The sequence below is a fragment of the Amphibalanus amphitrite genome, unplaced genomic scaffold, assembly GCF_019059575.1.
Source record: "Amphibalanus amphitrite isolate SeventyFive unplaced genomic scaffold, NRLGWU_Aamphi_draft 000084F_arrow, whole genome shotgun sequence".
Classification (NCBI taxonomy): domain Eukaryota; kingdom Metazoa; phylum Arthropoda; class Thecostraca; order Balanomorpha; family Balanidae; genus Amphibalanus; species Amphibalanus amphitrite.
The window spans coordinates 860,077-881,231 of NW_024881580.1; the positions used below are offsets into that span (position 1 = coordinate 860,077).

The 21,155-nt window shown below is 49.3% G+C and overlaps 2 protein-coding genes across 4 annotated transcripts; both read left to right on the top strand.

Annotated features, from left to right (window-relative positions):
- Window positions 1-5,142: 5,142 nt before the first annotated feature.
- On the top strand, window positions 5,143-20,836 carry LOC122379821 (fatty acid hydroxylase domain-containing protein 2-like). 3 transcript variants are annotated; one of them, XM_043362353.1, is made up of 7 exons: window positions 5,143-5,284; window positions 15,833-15,981; window positions 16,985-17,088; window positions 18,025-18,170; window positions 18,743-18,924; window positions 19,308-19,580; window positions 19,839-20,836. In XM_043362353.1, the coding sequence occupies exons 2-7, from the start codon at window positions 15,848-15,850 to the stop codon at window positions 19,999-20,001; spliced, it is 1,002 nt and encodes a 333-aa protein (XP_043218288.1). In that variant the 5' UTR covers window positions 5,143-5,284; window positions 15,833-15,847; the 3' UTR covers window positions 20,002-20,836. The 3 variants fall into 3 exon arrangements, with proteins under 3 accessions (XP_043218288.1, XP_043218287.1, XP_043218286.1); XM_043362352.1 differs by lacking the exon at window positions 5,143-5,284 and adding an exon at window positions 14,039-14,825; XM_043362351.1 differs by lacking the exon at window positions 5,143-5,284 and adding an exon at window positions 15,470-15,644.
- LOC122379822 (transmembrane protein 241-like) lies at window positions 5,156-12,538 on the top strand. Its single transcript, XM_043362354.1, has 2 exons — window positions 5,156-5,228; window positions 11,139-12,538. Exon 2 carries the CDS (start codon window positions 11,159-11,161, stop codon window positions 12,146-12,148), a length of 990 nt encoding a protein of 329 aa, XP_043218289.1. The 5' UTR covers window positions 5,156-5,228; window positions 11,139-11,158; the 3' UTR covers window positions 12,149-12,538.
- Window positions 20,837-21,155: the final 319 nt, after the last annotated feature.

Genomic DNA, 21,155 nt, shown 5'->3' on the forward strand with positions numbered 1-21,155 from the left:
CAAGTTACAAATAGTGGTAGGTTTATTCCACTGTTATACTTCTTCTTGAAAACTGTTGGCACACATGACGTCATAGAGTAAAAAGTCTTCATTAAAGGTCATTAAGACGAATTTTTGACGTTATTAAACAACAAAATTATATTGTGTTACCTGTTTTTTCTTATATTGTTCCAACAATCATTTTTTATTATCTCTATTGGCCAATTATTTGTTGATTACGTCATCTGGGGCCGCGAGTCGGCGAATGCAGTCGGTCGGAAAAAACACGTGTTTTCGGCGGCCGAGGTAAACAAATTACAGTACCTATAGGTAGCTTTGGGTGATATGCTATTTCTATTATTGAAATCGCGTCTCCTGCCGTCAGTACTTTTTCGTCGCAGTGATTTTCACTTTTAGAATTTTCTTCAATAATTGTGGTATTCAGTTCTGCCTCTGATTTGCAATGGCAATTATTATTTGAAGTGAAGAAGGCCTTGTTATGGCCCTGCACAACCTCGCTGAAAAGTGAAACTGAAACGGCTGGAATAACAGTATTGCAACTGGTTTCAAATTATTCTTCAAATTTCCTCGAAGTCAGGCTTAGACCTATGAATAACATCAGATTTGCAAGCATGTTCAAACTGCTCCGTTAATCTCCAGAACATCAGGCTCTCTTCTGATGCTTACAATGCCTGTGACTCAGATTGCAACATTATATTGCTAAGAATGGCAGTTCAGCAAGATGTATGTGCAGGCAGAGGCACTTAGCCAATGCACAATGCAGTGCAGATTAATTGTGGTGTGAATTTTGTGTGGATCAGTGCACAATGCATGCCATGATGTTGTAAATGCCATGCCGAATGGCTGTGCTGGGATATGAGCTGACACTGTTGAGTGTTGATGCAATGCTATCTAAGAAATTTTCAGAAGGTAAATGAGACATCATTGAATATTAGTGTAGTTTCAATATAAGTGCAGAGTTCCCAAACTTGCAGCATTTTTTCGTGTGATTGTGCACATTTCCAGCCTATGTGCGTGCTAGTGCGGAATACTTAGTTGCTAGATTGGCTGGCACAGCTTGTCAAGTGTCAACTCTGTGGTAAATGTGAAGATGAAGTCCAGTGAAGATTTTGAACATCTAACCTGACCTAACCTTACCTTCTAACTCAAAGCTTTCAACCTACCAATATACTACCTATGAATCCACCAGCCTAAAACCTACAACCTAACTCCTACAACCTACCAAACTCAAATCTACAATCTGGACTTCATCTACTCATATATCAACTCTATTGCCTGATAATCTTTTCTTGTTTCACACAATCTTATGGTCAGATATGTCTTTCTGAAGCAATAGGCCTAGTCAAAGAATGTGATAAGTTAAGCAATTTTGCACAAATGGAGATAAAAATAAATTTATGTATATGAGTGTTTTTGAGCTAAGTTGTGTTTCAGTGGTGATAAATGGAATGCTGTCATCATCACATTGCATTGCCACCATGATCAAAGGCATTAGGAGCATTAGGAGACAGAAGTATTGACTATTGAGATGAGCCATCCATTTGTGTTTTTACCAATGCATTACCTTAGACCTTTAGGGAAAAGTGATCAAAAGTTGTTGAGTGAAGGGGAATATGGAGAAGAGCATTTATTGTTTGTTTTGGGAAGAAGAAAGTCAATTAAACTTATGAAAAAGAAGTGATCATGCATTGTATTATGAGCCCAAATCAAACAGGATTCTCTCATGACCATACTAAATGCACAACCCTTAGCTGTTTGTGCACAGTGGAACCCGCTTAACCCTCGCCGGACTTATTGGTTTTCTACATAAGCGCCGGGCGGGGGCCGGGGTGGGGGGGGGGGGCGGGGGGTACGACCCCATCTCGCCGTTTCGCCCCTAATGGAGCTAGAACGTCGCAGAAAAGACGAGCGTGTGTGTCGTTACGAGATGCAGCGTTTTGTACCCGATTTTAAGGTCTCAGGTCAACCGGTGACCTCTGAGGTCAGGTTAAGTGGCCCAAGGTACGGGTTCGGTTTTGGCGAATAACTTCACAAAAAAATGATTGCAGGGCCGCGATTTTGACAGCATCGTATTCGCCCTGCTCAGGCGCGTCGAATGGTATTCTTTTTATTTGGGTGAGGCCAACTTTGGGTGTTGACCTCGGGTCACGGTGAGGTCAGAGGTCCCAAGGGCACGAACTTGGTCGAAGGAGGTCATGTCACATATCATTCGATTTGGCAGGTCTTCCCGAGTCTATTGGTGGGTTTCCCGACTCGCTAGCTCAATTTGATCAGAAGTTATTGTCGAAAAACTTATGACACTAGTGACGTCATCAATGACGTCATGCAAGCTCTTGGTGCAAAAATGAAGCATCGAACCTTGTAAAGAGTGCATGAAATAATCACGGTTGCGTGTGTTACAGCTAGTCTGAGATCGTTCTGGGCTCCAAAATAGCTGTTTATAAGTTTCCCCCATTGGCTTATAATGGTGACTTCATATGACCGGCCTGACCTCATGTGACCTTGAATAAAAAAGCGAGATATACACGTTGTGAGACTTCTGGAGGATACTAGGTCCTGCAAGTTTCATCTCCTTGTGAAATCTGCTCTGACACTGAGGGCGTTGCGAACTTGCGGTATCTGAGGGCCGTGCAGAGGTTCACTTATGACGTCAAAGGTCAGTGACCTGACCTGACCTGAAAAAGCTGCTGGTATTGCAAGATCCGGCTTGAATCAAAGGTCAGGTTCATCACTACTCGGTATGTTTCGAGCATTCGAAAAAGCAACCATCAAGATGTAATTGAATGGTACCGTTTAGGATTGCACCTTCCCGCCTATCGCCAAATTTCAGCGTTTTATGTATGTACCATCGCCAAAGTGGATGCGGGTATCGATAGAAGAAAGATCAGGCTGTCGTATGGTACACTCGGTTTATACGTATCTCGACTAATAAGTTAATGAATCGACTTTTAGTTTTGCCTTCGAAATCGGTATCTCCCATAGGTAAAGCACTAGTGAAGGGAAAATAAAAAAACCTTCACGCTCTGCCTACGTCACCAGAGCGTGAAGCTACCAATGCCATTGACTGGGGGCCGAGTAGAACTCGACTTGGAATGTCCCTAGTATTCTATGACCGTGCAGGGGGATGTCGTCCCGGTTCTCCCCATGTATTATTCGCCAATCAGCTTAACACTACCAGTGACGTCACTGGTGGATCGCCAATCGGGGCCGTCCGGCCGGCCGGCCGGGCCCGTAGAAGGCCAAGCGCAGACGTTTTCAGAAAAGCGTAGGCCGTATAGATACAGTCGTGGATGGAGTTTTGCTGTAATTCGGCTCTGCAAGAGTGCGTCAGGGTACCAGGACCCGGATAAAGGTCATAGGGAACCGGTATCTGATAAAACCCGCTCACGGCGTAGCAGCCGACTTCGACCCTTCGCCCTCGTAAAGCACAAAAGTTTGCCGGTCATCAGTCCACCTGCATCTCCTCATCTGCTTACTGCCTATATCGACCAGTTACTGCAGCCGTTTTGGAGCGGCTCTCGGCCGATAACACGCCGGGCGTGCGCTAGCCGCCGCCGGTGCTAAGCGCTAACCACTGAGTGCGCACTGCGCGTGGCCGACTGCCGCCCCGATGGCGCTGGCCCCCGGCACCGACACCGGCGCGGCGCCGCTGATCCATGGGGGGGGGGGCTGCTAATTAGTTGAGCCGGAATTGGGATAGAAGCCGGTACGGGATTGGGATAGCAACTCAGCGAGACTAAGGGACTGTGTTGTGCCTTCGGTAAGCCCCCAAAATCACCGGTGTAGTGCCCTCAGGGCCGCCGGTTTTGAAGCCTTTGGAGGCACTGGTGTGGGCACTCACAGGTAGGTACCGGTGTGAGGCCCTCAGAGGCATTGGTGCGGGGCCCCCGAGGTGCCGCTGTAGGCCCTCTGAGGTGCTAGTGTGTGGCCCTCAGAGGCGCCGGTGAGGGTCCTCACAGTTGCCATTATGGGCCCTCAGAGACACTGCAGTGTGGGGTCATCACACTCGGGTGTGGGAGTTGGGACCCTTAGAGCTGCTGGCTCGAATCCTTTATAAGCCGACAGGGGCTCTCAGAGACCGACAAGGGGCCCTCAAGAGGTCTGCGGTGTTTTCAGGAGCCCTGTGGAGTCCTTCGAGACCAGCAAGGTACTCTCAGACGCCGGTGGGGGCCCTCAGAGTCGTCGGTGTGGGGCCCTCAAAAGTCACCGGTGAGTGGCCACTGGCCGTCCGATGCGAGGGTCCCGTCTGGGGCCGTCAGAGGCTCCGGCGTTCAGCCCTCAGAGCCGCCGATAAATATATGGCCAAAAAGCACTGATTTGGGCCTTTGGGACTTCATTCAGGTGTGCCGGTTGAACTCAGAGATGGCAGTGTGGGGCCCTCAGCTGGGCACCGGTTTGGGGCTTTCACAGACGCCGGTGAGGGCCCTCGCAGGCGCCGTTGTGGGGGCCTTCAACCATTGGTTTAGGGGGTCATCGCAGGCGTGTGTGGAACCCTTAGAGCCGCTGGTCCCTGATAGGCCGCTAAGGGCCCTCAGAGCCCGGCAAGTAGCCCTCAGAGGTCGCCAATAGGCCCTGAGAGGCCGGCAAGGGGCCCTCAAATGCCGACAAGGGACAATAAAAAGCCGGTGTGTGACTCTTATGGAGAGAAGTGTGGCTATTCGGAGCACATAAGGTGTTCTTTTGAGCCTTTTGGGGCCCTTTTGGGTCGAAAATGCCAGCGTGGACCCTCAGCCGCCAATTGGCGTCGCAGGGCCCCTCGGGCCCGAGAGGCCCCCTGATCCGATGGGGGCACGTGCCCCCTGCCCCCCCCCCCTCCGGGTGCAAATAGAGAATGCAATCGGCGGTGCGGGACACAACAATTGCAATCGTTCCTTCTCCCGTCGCGAGGTCGCCCATCCGACCCATATCCCAAGATTGTCAACCCTGGGGCTCGGGTCGGCAATGCATCGGCAAGGAAATCAGCTTTAGGTGGGTAAAAAAGTTATTAAGAGTCATTAGTTGTCGTTACGTTCAGTAATAACAACGATAAAGTGCCAAATGTACCAGACATACGGCTTGGAGCCGGGCGCCGCGCGGTCTCCTCCAGTGACGTCACGCTAATGCTTAGCGACCGGTCCATTGGAAATTGCGGGATGATTCTACCTCTCTTATACGGCCTTGTGACCGTGGGAATGTCCCTGCTTTAGAGAGACGTACTCAGCAGTTATTTGAACTTCCGATCACTGAAGGTGAGCAAGATCATTTGTGATTCTATTAAAAGTGTTGTCCGTCCTTACTCCTTAGAGTGAGTTTGAGTTCGAGTTGTCGTTGTTGTTAAAGTTGTTAGGGCATTTCAATTTTGCTCCTGTTGGTGAGAAGTCAGATTTGAGTTCAGTAGGCGGAACTATGGTCATGAGTACCCAAATATAGGAACGTCCCCATTTTTGGGAACGGAGTTCCCAAATATGGGAACGGGCGTTCCCATTTATGGGAACGGAAGGTAATTTTTCGGCCGTTCGCCCACTAAAACTCATTAGTGCATCACGTCTCAAAAAAGTGCACGCTAATTTAAGTATCTACTAAGTCTCTATAAAATTATCTTTAATCTGACCGTTGCACAAGGAAATTGACCGTCGAATGATATTTTTAATGATTTTTTGAAATGATGGAATGGGGAAAACATGGGTTACACTACATTTAACTTGCAGTTTTAAGGAAAATGAAGCGTTTTTTACATTTTGAGGTCAAGTATAATAATTTTCGCCTGGTTATTAAGTTTCATACTAGCGACACCAGATGCTGACATATGCAAGCGAACACGCGGACAGTCCGGGGGTAATATTGGTGACATTTGGTGTCGGGGCGCACGACCGCATGGAACGTCAGTGATTTTACCGAACTACTGTTGTAAACTCAGTTTCAGTGGTTTAAAATTATTCAGCTGTATTTTATCATCCCAGAAAGACATATTTTATTTGGATGCTAGCTGTTTAGAGCTGTTTTATAAGGAGCGTCATGAGCGTGGTTTTTGTCTTCCGTGTTTCTAAGCATGATCGTTTTGGGGGAATTTCTCTTTCATAGGTCACTCTGTGTGGCTTATTTATAATTTTTATGCTGATTTCGATCATTCCTCGTGCCCATCCTACCAGGCCTTTTGCCACTTACACTCATCAAGAAAGGAAAAAACTAGATTTTCATTGGGACTAGGTGTTTTGAGGGTGTAACATATTCAGCGTTCCCATTTTTGGATACTTCCTTGTGCTCGTCAACTATCGGTGATAAACAGACAGGTGCTTGACATGTCTCCACCCTCGGCGCGGACGGTGGATATAGGTATGGAAGACCTTGTTGAACATCGCTGAGCGTTGTGAATTACGTAATCCTGCAGAGGGGGGCGTGCCCGCTGCGAGATCGACGGGAATAAAAGCGCAGAAGACCGGGCGAAACATGCGACGGTCTTGCCGGAAAGGTCATCTGATGATTGTTGCGTTAACAATAATTTGCGGCGTTGGACGTGATGCTTGTTAATGAAAAGAGCCCCTGAAAGGCGTCGGTGAAATCGTTCCCAATTTTGGGTACGCCGTTCCCATAATAAGGAACGCTTGCAGCGCCAGTGTACGAGAGCGTTCCCAAATTTGGGCTCGCGGCCCGGATGATGGACTGCTTTAGAAATAGGGGAACGATTTGAAACTACGATGGGCCTTACAATATCAAACTCTTTCCCAACAATATTGAGACAAATATCAGGCGGTTCACGATCGTTTTATATTTTTTTGACGTCATTTAACGGTTCTTTTTCTTGTTTTAAATAATGCCTACATGGCGTTCCCATATTTGGGTTTATCGTTCCCAAACATGGGAACGATAATGCGTTCCCGAAAATGGGTACGCTTGACCATAGTTCCGCCTACTGAGTTGCTGTGGAGCTTAAAATATGAGACTCCAGTCTGGGCCCCGGGTGATGATTCAGATACGTTCCGAACCAGAATGACTGATGACTCAGACTGGATTCGTATTGTCTGTGTCAGGTGTTTGTGTTAGGTTAGGATACGAGTTTAGATATTAGGATACTCGTATAAACATGTTACCTGAGACATGCTGCATGCTTACCATTCTAATTTGCTTATGATGTAGTTGATCCGGAATTGGAATGAATTAAGTGTGCATTTAGTTTCTGAGATATTTCAATTATGCATGATATTTCCAGGTGCAAAATGACCTTTGCAGATATAGCGCTCCCAAAACCTTTAAAAAACAACTGATCCTGGCTCAGACTCCGGCTCCGGCTCCCTGCTCCGACTCAGTACTTCCCCTTACAGGTGAAAGAAAAAAGGCGATTGGTTTGGTACATGTTGCTTCTATATTTGCATAGCAAGGCTATTTTCTCAACAGCACATTCAATCAGCGAACAGGGTATATAAGCATGCGGTGAAACATTATGTACAGGCATCTTTCTCAGAAAGAAATACTCGCAGTCCAATGCACTGGCTTCAAAACAATGGCTGTCACCTGATGACCGGCCCTCAGGTTCCAGTTCTGGGGATGCAGTAGACGTAGGGAGGGAAGAGCAGACAGGAAGTTCATTGCATACGGACACTGGGGAGTGGGGATACTTCAGCTTTTTTCATTTACGTGATGCCCATGAGGTACCAACTACCAACTACCACGTGTTTTACTACCTTGCACTGTCAAACCAAACTAGGTCAATAAATTGTTTCCTTAAAAAAAGCCGGAGTCGTCCCCTTCTTTGACGGCTCCGGCTCCGGGCAAAATGTGCCGGCTCCGGCGGCTCTGGCTCCAGCTCCGCCTCCGGCTCCGGCTCCGGCTCCGCATCCCTGGGTATAGGTATCGGTATAGCCCTCGCCCGTATTGGTGTTTTTTTTTCCAGCCGGGAACGTATAAGGGGGGGGGGGGGTCCGTTGGACCCCCCTTGCCCTTTCGCCCCGGATCGAGCTAGAGGTTTGCGGAAAAACGAGCGTGCTGCCCGTGACGAGAGGAAGCCGATGATACCCAATTTTAAGGTCCTAGGTCATTGGTTGACCTTCCAGGTCAGGTCAATGACCCAAAAGTTGGTAAAATCGGGACATGTTAGAACGTCGTAAAGTGCGGCTGCTATGGGTTTTTTTCGGGGTGCTGATCACGAATATCATGTTAGTTTTGATCACAGATGATATCTTCATGCATTTAGGCCAGGTCGGGTCAGGTCAGGTCAGGTCATCCAGTAGGGGTCCTGCCGGGTATTCGTAGTAGGTGTCAACCGCCTCTGACAGCTTCGTAACATGTTACGAAGGCACCAAAACAACTTCGTAAATGTTCATATGGTTGCTTCGTAACATGTTACGAAGGCACCAAAACAACTTCGTAAATGTTCATATGGTTGCTTAATTCGAATTCAGCTCCAAAAACTGGCCTAATAACATGTAAAACTCGAAAAAGTGAACCGAGGTCATCAAAAGTCAATGACTTGACCTGACCTTCAGGTGACCTTGACACCTACCCTAATGCATGGGGGCAACATCATATCACATGTTTGAACGCTTGAAACCTCGAAAAGACTGCAAAAGCGCGGCTAATGCGATCAGACGCCCGACATACGCCGAATCGCGATTCCGGCCAAACATGGTCTCGAAAAGTAGGTCACAGGTCAAAGGTCATTTGGGTCAGGATCATGAAATTTTCAGGGTAGGTGTAAAATTGATCAACTCGAGGGTGTTGAAAGTTTCGTCGCAATCGGCCGCTTTTTGCGCGAGTTATTCGCGAAAAACCGAGGGGAGGGGGTCCGTTCGACCCCCTCCCCCTATACGGGCGAGGAATAGGTTAGGTATAGGTATAGCCTATAGGTAATGCATATGTATAGGTTTAGTCTTATGCTGCATGCTGCATCTGTGGTACTGCATGTTTGGGTGAATGCTGCAATCTCACAATTCACATAATCTTTCGATGAGTCCGGCTCGCCTCTGCGCTCGGTCCGACTGATTGAATGACATTTCTCGTGCTGCATAGTTCATAGTGACATTGCTCGTGCTATCTCGTGGTGACATCAAGGCGTTATTTTATCATTCACATGATCGTAGAAGTACCTATTTATATTTTATTTATTTTGGAATCGGGACAACGGTAAAAGTAATCAGCACTCGGCTTTGTATCAGTGAAGCCACACGTGACACGAACTTATCGAAGCTCGTTCAATCTGGATTGGCCTTTTTTGGTAAACTCAATCATGTTCCATGAAATAAGCCAAATAGTATTTGTCTGTTCGAATGTAATTTGTTCTTTAATTTTCGACATTGAGCGACAAAAATAAAACTTATTGAAGAGGACTTTAAATGAAAGCATCATTTTATTGGTTTAGGATCACCGGGGGTGGGTGGCCCGAAGTCCCGAACCTCCCGGTTAATACGCCAGAATGCGCGTAGCATCTCAGCTCATAATCTTGCAAGAAAACTTCAAATTGTCTACCCACTACCCAGTCTTAATTTACATGCTTTGAACTTTATGTTAGCGATGGTCTGACATAATGAAACGAGCCTAGTTCACATTAATCACGAATTTTCTGTATGTACCGTATTTTACTCGAAGAGGGCAAAAACGCTTTATCGCCGTTCATTGAAGGCTGAGGAAGGTTTTGGAAATCACGTGGGTTGTATATCGAAATGGTTGCTACCAGTTCACGCGGTCAAATGTGTAAAAATACGCATCACTTTTTCAAACTGCGATGGCCCATACCTCCCGGGGCCCATACCTCCCGGGTCTCCCCTATGTATATGTTTTGAATGTACTGGATCATGCTGTTTGGTATAAGTTGATGCAAGTCCTCCGTGTGGTCTGGTGGCTAAGGCCTCCGTCTCGTAACTCAGTGACAGTGAGTTCGCGGCCGGGAAGCTCCAACGTCGTCTGAACCCCTTTTCTATGTTCAGCCAGCTGGTAACTGGCGAGAGAGGGCCACGCTAGACCCGGGAGGACCATGCCGCCATCTAACTACTTCCGATTAAAATTATCGTCGGTGAACCGGGCGCGGGCAAGGTCGGGTGGTGGGTGCGTGGTGTCATTCGCAACAAGCACCGCTTAGCGTGGCACCCGGGCCATAGGTGGAACTTTGTATCGAGCTGGGGATGCCCGGGAGCAACAAATCCGCCGCCGCCCTAGCGGTGACCTTGACCTCCGCCGTCTGTTGCTGCTCCAAAGCCAAGCCGGCGTGGAATTGAGAGAGCTCGGGCACCCCGAGCTCGGCACAAACTTCCACCTTTGATCGGAGCCCCAAATCGTTCCGTCTTTTCCGTCCTCAGCAGGACAGTCAAATCCTTCTCCACACCTGAAACCCCTGCTCCGGGCTGGATGGGCATTTTTATCCCATGCGGGAAGCTCCCATAGGAGCACGCCCGTAGCCGGGTGCAATGAGTCTTTTGGGGGCTGGGTGGCCTCAGGCCAGTCCACTGGATGGGTTCAGCTCCGACGACTCCCTAGGGTGCCCACTGCCCGTCCATACCAATGTATCCGGTCTCCCCCAAATTGCTATCATCCTTCCGGCTCTAAAATGGTCTCGTTAGACCAAAAGAGCCTAACCCAACAAAGCAAACAAACAAACAAACAAACAAACAAACCGGGTCCAAAGCTACCCATTCATCCAATCGGACTAATTTTTTTTTTATTAATGAACTCAGTTTTGTCCCATTCCACAATGAATCGCTTGAGGCTGAGGTCGGGTCGGAACGTTCGAGAAGTATTTTAGATACCACATATCTTCAGCTTGATTCGAATGATAGCATTATAAATGTTACAATTTTTTATGTTAGCGAAATGGTTTTGTCCTATTTTAACTTATACTATCGCAATTTAATTGCATAATTGTGTAACAATAACTTAATGATATACCTAGCCATCTTTGCAAAGTTGCTTTAATCTAAGAATACGTGTGTACAATTTAAGTGTGTGAACCGAAGGTTTAATTTGAGGATCAAGCTTATTTCTGTGAGTGGCCCGTGAACTGCGCGGCGGATGTCTGGTACTGTGGACACTCGATAGTTGTTTGGACTGGGCTGAAGGCCACGTGCCGGCGCGGCGCGGCGGTTGGACCGCACTCGGTGGTGTACCGCGCGGCGGCGCTCGGCGGCGGCCGGTCCGGTGACCCTGGCTGATCGGTCGGCGCGCGTCTGTTCCAGCCACCGGCGGCGCGGCGGCCATGTTGCAGACCGGCCGGCAGTACCTAGACTTGGCCGTGTTCTTCGTCTTCTTCTGCGGCTCCGTCTACAGCAATAAGTATGTGCTCACCTCGCTCCACTTCACCTACCCGACCATATTCCAAGGCTGGCAGACGCTGTTCGGCCTCGTCTTCATCAAGCTGGTGACGCTGTGCAGCAAGCAGGAGCGGCTCTACGGCCTGGACAAGCCGGGCTTCCTCTCCCTGCTGCCAAACTTCCTCTTCTTCACCGGATCTGTGGTGGCCGGCTCGAAGGCGCTGGCCGACATATCTGTGCCCATCTTCCTGGCCGTGCAGAATGTCACCGCAGCGTTGGTGTACATCCTCGACCACGCGCCGCGCTTCAAAGGCGCTTCAGCCGTGTCCCTGCTGGGCTCAGCCTTCCTGGTCATCACCGCCGCGCTCATCGTGCTGCTGGACCTGGACATGACGTTCAAGGACTCGCCGTACTTCTGGTTGATGACCCACATCGTCTGCAGCTCGGTGCAAACTCTCCACGGCCGCGTGGCTGACGCGCGCTACTCGGACATTGACCGACTCTACTACAGCTACCTGGTCAGTGTCATCGTACTGGCGCCGTCCAGCCTCTACCTGGAGGAGGCCTTCCTGGTACTCGATTTCCCCTACAAGAGCCAGGCGGACTTTCTGGCTGGCTGCCTGGTGTCGGGTATCAGCGCCGTGCTGCTGGCCATATTCAGTATCCACGTACAGGAGGTGCGGTGCGCGGCCAGCGTGCACGGCGCAGCGCGCTCTCTGGCCGCTCTCGGCAGCGTTTTCCTGTTCAGTGACACCAAGATGGCGCCAGCCGTGGCCATTCTTGTGGTGATCAACATGTGCGCCTCGCTCCTGGTGGCGTGGCTGCCGCGACAGACACTGCAGCTGCCGACCGAGAAGCGGCCGCCGCCGGTCATTTCAAGGGATGACGCCGAGCAAGGCAAGCCGCTCATTGAGGCCAGCGATGATGAAAAGTAGGGCTGACAGGCGTCTCTGTGCGCAGAGGCCGGTGCTCAGTGGGACTCTGTGTGGAATCACGGTATTGTGTCGCGCTGTTAGTGGGGGTAAGCCGTCACACTGTTGGTTGGTGTCTCGGTCTCGGTAAAATGTCTGGGTACAGCGCTTCGTTGTGGGCCTTGGCACGGTGCGCGTCTCAAATGGTGTTGACTGGGGGCTGTGTGCTGTACGGCCTGTCTTCTGGGACCAGTGGTGTCTTCCGTTCTCGATACCGAGCCATTCACACGGCCTCGTGTGGCGTGGGTCACATGTGTCTCAAATTAGTCGGACAGTAGTATTTCAGGTGCACTTTTGCATGTAGATGTAGTAGTTTTCAACAGCTTATTCAAATACTGGTGCGAGTACTTACCCTTTATTTTGGTACTATGCTTGCTTTGTGACGTTGCACTCCTTTCATGGATCTCAGGGTATTGCGGTTATGCTATAAATCACGTTATAAATTATATATTATTTCCAGCCATACATAAGTCATCCTATTGATTCCTTTTAGAAGAGTTCTGATGGGTTGGTGTTCTAATAAAGCAGGAGTGCTTCAACGGATCGTTAGGTAACTTTCAAAGTTCACGGTAGTTGGTACCTACCGCCTTAGGCTTGCTACAAAACTTAATTTACATAATAGCCTGTTCTTGAGAACATGACTTGCTTACGCCAGCAGATTGTTGGTTGTTCCAGAGGCCAGAACACTGTCTGACTTGTGTTTTGCCACTTTCTCGTGTATCCGGCCCGTGTATCTAATATGTCTTCATAATACCAACAGGAGTCGCCAAAAGATAGTACCTGAGTCGTTTGAATCAGGTGAAATGTATTGGATTCGCTGATCGTTATCACAAGGCTAATATCTCGTGATTTATGTTTGACGTTGTCATGCACCTGACCTCTAACTTAAAATGTTTGGGAGATTTACAATGTCATTAGCTTTCGTTCGCGTGAACTTTGAAAAAAAGGAGGGTTGTTATCTCCTCTCCCCAGCCATTGAAGCGATTCTAGCAAAGCCAGATTGAGATTCTGTATGTATGTACGTTTAGCTGATACATCTATTCAGGACTACCTGGCTAGCCAATATTCCGTTAAAGGTAGTGTGCCACCTTTGAAAGATTTCCCGTTTTATTTTTCCTAGGATAAGAAGCTTCTGTTTTTACCTAATATCGCAAAAAAATCAAAAATGGGCCTGGAATAGTGCCTTTTTCGCCTAAAAGTTTATCGGTTTTTAGATATGTATAACAACTGTAGTGGGCTCACCTGCAAACAGGCGTCGGGCAACAATCGCGAATGCGGCGCACTTGTGACAATAAGCAAAGGTCATTATAGTGTTACGACCATACGACGTACGGGAATGAGTTATCAGCTGTCTAATCGTAGACAACACAATGTCGAGCCTTAAACTGTAAGCCTGTATTGGTATTGTTTCTTAAATTTGGCTGTCGAACATTAATTTGTGGTTTGAAATATGATTTTATGTAAAATAATTGATATGAAACAGCCGTCTCTTAAGTTATGACCCCATTACACCACACGCAAGTGGCAGAAATGACAATGATCAGCTGACGCATTTTTCTTGGCCGAAGTCAGAGCGCGCGGCCCGATGCACCACGCGTATTTGGAAATTCCGACCTCGACGAGCATCAGAAGCCACCTAACAGGCGTGTTCGAAACCGCAGGAGATGATGATGAACGGGTTTATCGAAACTTGATTGGATGAGCCTATCGGTAATAGCGATTTTAGTGTGTGCATTTATTGTTCATAGTGGTGTGAAATGTGGTTGGGGTACGACCGACAACCCGTCGGGGCGAATTTCGCACTGGGGTACTCAAAATTTGAAGAATTTAAGACGTTTCCATAAGTTTTGAAGGTATGGATAAGTTCTAAAAATCCGGTTCTCCTTATCCGGGTCATTAACTCCATATGGTCCAAGAAAGCTGGCACACTACCTTTAAGCTGTTGAATCTTTTGAATGCGATGTGTTAAGTATTGCTGTAAGCTGTTTCTTGTGCATCGTTCAGCCATAGACCTCTGTACACCGGTCGGCGGTCAGAGGTCTATGGTTCAGCGTATATGCTTGTCAACTTTGGGTCACACATATAAGTATTAACTTATTCGCCGACGACAACGAAAGAAACCGTAAGCGTATGTAGATAGCCGATGAGGATGTTAATTGTGGTTGATGCCAATCTCCTTTCTTAAACTTAGTTGCGATTAGGCTTCCTCTTATCGTCTTATGTTCTGGTCTGTGGAGCGGCGGAACATTGCTGTGAAAGTATCGCTTGGCGGTCGAGTGTAGACACAGATTTGTCTATTTTTCTGATGGGTGGTGTGCTGTTAGAGATCGCACTGCGCGCAGATCTTGCTTGAGGGTAAAATAAATATGAACTGTCAGTAGGTATTTGTCTGGAGTGTGTCTCAGCTGATGTAATCCAAGAAAGAATGCACTTTACAATTTTGGCACTGAAACCATTTATCATGATATTTGACGCCACTACGGCTTCATGAAGAACGTAGGACAACTGTCGTTACATTTTCTGCGAGGCGATCTTTTTTCAAATTCGTCCGTACCTCCTCGTCATGGATGGCAAAATGTCAGTCACCACATCTCTGCACGTGCACAGCTCTCTGACGTTTCGGCGCATCTAATTTCCAACGGTGAGTTAGGCTTGATTTGTTTTGTATCTGAGCATCTGAGTGAGTAAGACATTTACTGTCCATTATGCAAAGTTGTTCATGCTTCATCAGGATGTTAAAGTTTTGTTTACATGAGATGTTTCGCTTCCTCTCGCGCTGCCGGGTGAGGTTACATTATAGTGCTATGCGTATATCATGCTGTGCTACGAGTAGTTCCGGGATTAATTCACAACCAAAATGGGACAGTGTCTCCTTTGCGGATAGGCCAAGTTTCTGGCCAATGACCACTTTCCAGCCGTTCCCCGCTCGTACCCCGTCGTGCCTAATTCCTGCCCGCGCCCTGCCCTTTCATCTTCCCGTGTCCCACCGGCTGAACTCGCGCCCATACCCTTCCCTTCCCACCACATTTACCTACTTTGGTTTATAACCCTGATGGACTCTGCCCATCGTCGTCCTACTGTAGTTACTTTTGTATACTTCTCCCCACTGAATTAACTTTTATATACTCCGCCCCACCTTATTTCCTTTGTTTATACACCCTGCCCCGCCGAACTCAGTCCATAGCCCGCCCCCCCCCCGCAGCCCTCCCCGCCGGCCGTGAGACGGCTCCGGTCCGGGTTGATGCCCCCATAAAACTGGCCTCCGCCGTCGGTCGACTCGGCTCGGCGCCAGGAGTTGCCACACCCACCGCCGGCTAACGCTGATTGGTCCAGCCGAGTCCAGCCCAAGGGCGGTCGCGGGCGGTGGCGGTGCAGTAAACAGGTAACGGTGTGTGGATGCCGTGGATATTACCGAGCTAAACTTCCCGAGGTCGTGTGCATTGAGTACACCGGTCTGACGGTACGTGAGCTGGCCAGTCCGGAGATACGTGGGACCGTTTCGGCAGCTGCGCCCGTGGCGCCGCGCGGCGGCTTCGGCCCGGCCGGGGCGTCAGTCGGCCGCGGCAGGTACCGGTCGGCGGTGCGCGCTGACGCTGACGCTGATATCTGGAGGTGTGCCCGCTGACGCTGCTTCCCGACCATCCGCAGCGCACCGGCCGCATCATGCAGACCGTGCGGACTCCGGAGACCGCCCCTGAGGGGCCGGTCAGGTCGCTGATCGGATCGATCCAGAGCTCTGTGGTTGTGGTCGGCTCGGCGCTGGTCGTGCTCGCCGCCTGCGGCAACTCCATCACATGGTGAGTTCCGGACGCTCCGGCTCTGGGGAAACTAGTCACATGGTGAGTGAACTCACTGCGCGCCCCTTACGATCCTTCGTTAGATGGTGAGTCCTTCGTACTTTGTCACAGGCAACTCCGTCACATGGTGAGTGAAGCCTCCTCCCCCCTCCCCCCTCCGCGGCCGCTTGACTAATGTTTTGGGCCTCGTCCAATTCACTCTCCTGACGTATAGACGCAGACTATGAAGCTGCTAGCGTCGTCACACATCCTAGATTGCTTCGAGTCCCTCGATGTTCGTTCATATAAGCCCATAAAGCCGTGCCCTGTAAGCCTAAAAAGCCTAGCCCTGTCGGCCATAATTATCTCCAATGTCTTGGAGTTGCCTGAACGATAATGGGCCATTATCGACGGCTCCAGTATACTGCGACCTGATGCATCCCGAGTTCTAACCTTACTGATCCTCTCGAATTGTTGAGATGATCTTTGGTTAAAAACCGGTTAAGAGTGGGGGAGGGAGGGTGACCTTGCCAGTCGTGGGAATCCCAGATCCGCTGCGTTGTCCGTTATTTTCTCTCTAGCGTTGCGTTTAGTCAGATCTGCTGTCCGAGTTGTGACGTGAGTGACGAGGGTGGTCTTCCAACCCGCCTCCCCTCTGCCCCCTCCCCTTCCCGCCTAAGCCGTGACTGATGGGTCAGGCCGGGAGGGTTTGTGGAGGGCTAATGAGGTGTTCAATAAACGTAACAAACGTGTGCTACGAGTTTAATTAAGAACTTGCAATCACCCGTACCTATTTGAAATTAGTCGAATGTAATTTGTTGACCGACTTACCACCGAACACACGTATCTGACATTCTTAATTAGGTTCAACTTCAATTGATCCTAAATTGAAAACTTATCAATGCAATTTTCGCCTAGTGATTATTATCTCATCGTCACCTATATCGCGCCCCGTAGAAATATATTGCTTTTATTGGTGTTTGTCGAACTCGAGATGAATGGCGGTTGTTTTGTATGTTTCCAGGCACCTGCAGCAGTTCTGGGGCACGTCCGGTAACCTGTGGCAGTCCATCTGGGACCGGGTGTACGACTACTTCGAGGGCGACCAGTTCAACATCATACTCTATGGTAAGCTCCCAGCGGGCGGGCTTATCGTAATTGGTCAAACTCGTAACAAGTCAGACTCAGACACTGACTGCCCTTTTGGAAAGCTATACATCCGGCCAGTCAACCGCCCATTCGCCCAATTACCCAGCCTTATGAGCTTGTTTCAGATCTCATCTCTTTCATGTTGAATGAATCGAGTCCTTTTCGGTAGCCTAGATGTTCAAGGCAGATACATGACTGCACTATCAGGAATCGAGGCTCTAAAAACAAGGCTCTATCTATGTGAACCGATAACGTGTGCGTTCGATGAGAGGTGCCAGGTTCAGAGTCCATGGTCCAATGACCTTGCGGAGCGCAGCGGCATGGCGACACACCTTCGTTTCGAAACAAACAGAAACGTGTTTGAGCCGTCATAAAACTTGACCCGTCTTATAGCGTGATGATCAAATAAGCCCCTTTTCGTGGTGGATTCAGAGGGGCGGGAGCCTCAACAAGAGCCATGTGTTTAAGACGAGTAACCGTTTGGTGTCGGATCTGCCCCACAGTTGACAAATGCCGATGATATATTCAATAAGAAGTCAGTCGGTGAACCGGGCGTAGGAAGGCAATGTGTTGGGTCGGTGATTGGGTCCACGGAGCTACGCAGTGTGCTCTGCCGTTCGGACACCTTAGCCACCCATTCGACCGTTCGGACAAAGGATTATCAATATTGTGAACTTAGTAAGTCCAGATGTCCCCCATTCGCAGACCTGGTAAATAAAGTGTAACGTTAACAATTCCCTTATTCCTTTGATATGATCTCCATTATCAAATGAGCCGGACTCCCATTGCGTCTGCGCGTTACAGGCACGCCAGTGTTGGGCCTGCCCGTGTGAGTCTGACGGTCTATGTGTCGGTACGTTTCAGGCACGCTGGCGCTTGCCGGTGATTCTCACAGTCTGTGTCTTTGCGCTCCAGGAACGCCGGCGCTGGGTTTGGCCGTGTTCTGGTCGGCCGGCATCGTCTACATCCTGATGGACGTGACGCTGCGTCCGGAGACGCTGCGGCGCTACAAGATTCAGCCGGGCACCAACGAGCCAGTCGACACCTACCGCCTCCTGCAGGTTGGTGTCGGTGTAGAGGGTCGTACTTCTCTGTAGCTGAATTAGTTAACTTATTACTGTCGCTAAGTTATCGGCTATCTCGGCTTTTATGTGGCCTTGCTTAGGCATATTTATTCCACGGCGACGTCCGCCCGTAAATGTGGGTCAACAAGTGCTTTTTAGATGAGTAACAGTTGTTTCAAAATGTTATCTGTTGTCTGTCTGGAAAAAGTGTAAAGCAAGGCCGTATATGGGTTGTGAAGGATATTAATTCTTTCCAAATGAATGTGATTTGATTCATTGATTGCAGAAGTACAATGTTCAAACTTATGAACAAGACTGTAGAACTCTGTTCTAGAACATCACTCGTTCACAGCCTGCCAACTCCGATATTGATAACCTGCAAACGCTTGGTAAGGACCATGGTAATGGTTTTGAAAGGCCCGACATTTTCCATCTATTCAGCTATTCAAGCCATGCTTTTCATGTCAAGGCATTCAATCCAACGCTTTCAGGCCTTGTCACCGCCTCGGCATTCACCGTCTGTTCAGGGGTAAATACCAACTGACGACTGGCCGGCGGTATCTCGACAGGCGATCTTTTGGGTGCTGTTTAATCAGACCGTGGTGGGACTGCCCTGTATGCTGGTGTTCTACAAGCTGCTGGAGCTACGCGGGTTCGACACGGGCCGCGAGCTGCCCACCTTCCACTGGGTGCTGCTCGAGATCGCCGTCTGCCTGCTGGTCGAGGAGGTGGCCTTCTACTACAGCCACAGGTCAGTACTTCGTGCCACTGACCTGCCGTAGGTCAACAGTTTGTTCCGCTGACCGGTCACGGGTCAGGCGCTACTGAACGGCCACGAGTCAGCAGTTCATACAGTTAAATCGGTCACAGGTCAGCATAATGTACCGCTGACCGGTCACCGGTCAGCACAACGTGCCGCTGACTCGTCACAGGTGACCGGTTAAAGGTCACAGATCACAGGTGATCCCGTGACCGGTCACAAGTCAGCAGCCTGCACCATGCTGTCTTGATAAATGAAGAAAGATCAATGTTCAAGCATGACCTCTGAGAGATCACAATTCCTTTTTGTATCTGACTGTTAATGCTGGTAAAATACATTACACTGAAATGGTGCTGCTCGTCTCTCGCTCGCAGACTTCTCCACTCGCCGCGGCTGTACAAGAAGATCCACAAGTGGCACCACGAGTGGACGTCGCCCATCTCGATCACGGCGCTGTACGCGCACCCGCTGGAGCACGTGCTGTCCAACTACCTGCCGCCGTTCCTGGGCGTGCTGCTGCTGGGCAGCCACGTGGCCACTGCCTGGCTGTGGTTCAGCATGGCGCTGCTCTCGACCATCAACGCCCACTCGGGCTACCACCTGCCCTTCTTCCCCAGCCCGGAGGCGCACGACTTCCACCACCTCAAGTGAGTCGCGGCACGCGCACACGTAGCCGTGCAGAACAGAACACCGGGGTACCTCAAATGTGACCTCATGGTTTGTTACGAACTTATGTGTTAACTCTTAGCTGCAGCACACCAAAATACTCGTGAACTTCTCAGCTTTACGCATTACGCAAGTCATTCATTGAACAATGAACAAGTGCATCGAATGAGCTGCTTTTAGTGATAAACTTAGTCACATTAGTTTGCGTCATTATGACCCTGTGCCGTCGTTGTCGCCAGGTTTAACCAGTGTTACGGCGTGCTGGGGGTGCTGGACCGACTGCACGGCACGGACGACAAGTTCCGACGGCGGCCCGAGTACCAGCGCCACGTGATGCAGCTCAGCCTGGTGCCGCTGCGTCAGATGTACCCCGACCAGCAGAAGGGCGCCAAGGCGGAGTGACCGGCTGGGGCGCCCCCACCTCACTGACCCTCCCCCTCCCCTCCCGTCTCCCTCCGCTGGGTCAGTGCTCTCCGCTTTACGTAGGCTGCAGAGTCCCCGACCCGAGTCTCTGGTTACCAATGAACTAAGCGGGATGCAGGTTACTTTGTTCAAGTTGCATGTTGTTATATTTAGAGTATTTGTTTAACACAGATCCAGGATTTGATCTGCCTCCCAAAGTTATCCGCTAAGCCCAGGTCACAAGCTTTTCATTTCGTAATGCCTCTTCATATCACAATCATTACATAAGGCTGTGCTCAGCCCAGCCTTGGCCCAGTGATTCGCACTTCGCTGAACACGATTCATAAATGGTTACAAAATTTGTGTATTGGATTTCTCAACTCCGTGGCCAAAGGTTAAGCAGATGTTAGCCTTTTCAGCGTTGGCCTTCTACATCTTCAGTCCCTGCAAATTGTTGGGCTAGACTTATGGCGTCATTTGTCAAAAGAATTGGCACTTGCTCATCAGAACCAGCCCGGTCCTGCGAACCAGATTCAGTTCAGGTAAATCCCTCTCGCAGTAACTGCGTAAGCAAGACATAGTATCAACTCTATCCCCTCCCCAAGGCTTAGTGAATTCCCAGCAAATTTGCTGCTTCGTATTTCATGTCTAATATGTTTAAACGAAATGTGATGAGATTATTGTGTGACGTGTACGACAATCTGTACCGATTAAATTGCACTGCATACATGTTGCATGACGGCATCCAGTAGTGCACGTTGGTTTTGCGTTTCTCGGATCGTGTATAACAGTAACTCGTGAAGATAATGATAACAATAAACGCACCCAACGAATAGCACTTGTGCAGTAATGTTATGGAGGCGGCAGAGGTTCCGAACATCAACATTCGACACGCAATGGTGCATTCACATCATTCACGCGATGCACTGTGCCGTTTCGCAAATTCCGCTGGGGTGTTTCTATAAATGTGGTAAGGAGTTATTTCCCAGCAAGCACTGAAACACAAAAATGAGCGTCGGCATCAGCTATCTATTCCCAAGTGGGTGTCATGACAACACCAAGCAACGACCCTCTTTGTTTTAATCCTTTTAGGCCAATCCTTCACCGGTGCTGGCACATAGCACATATAAATCACAGCACGGTTTAATAGATGG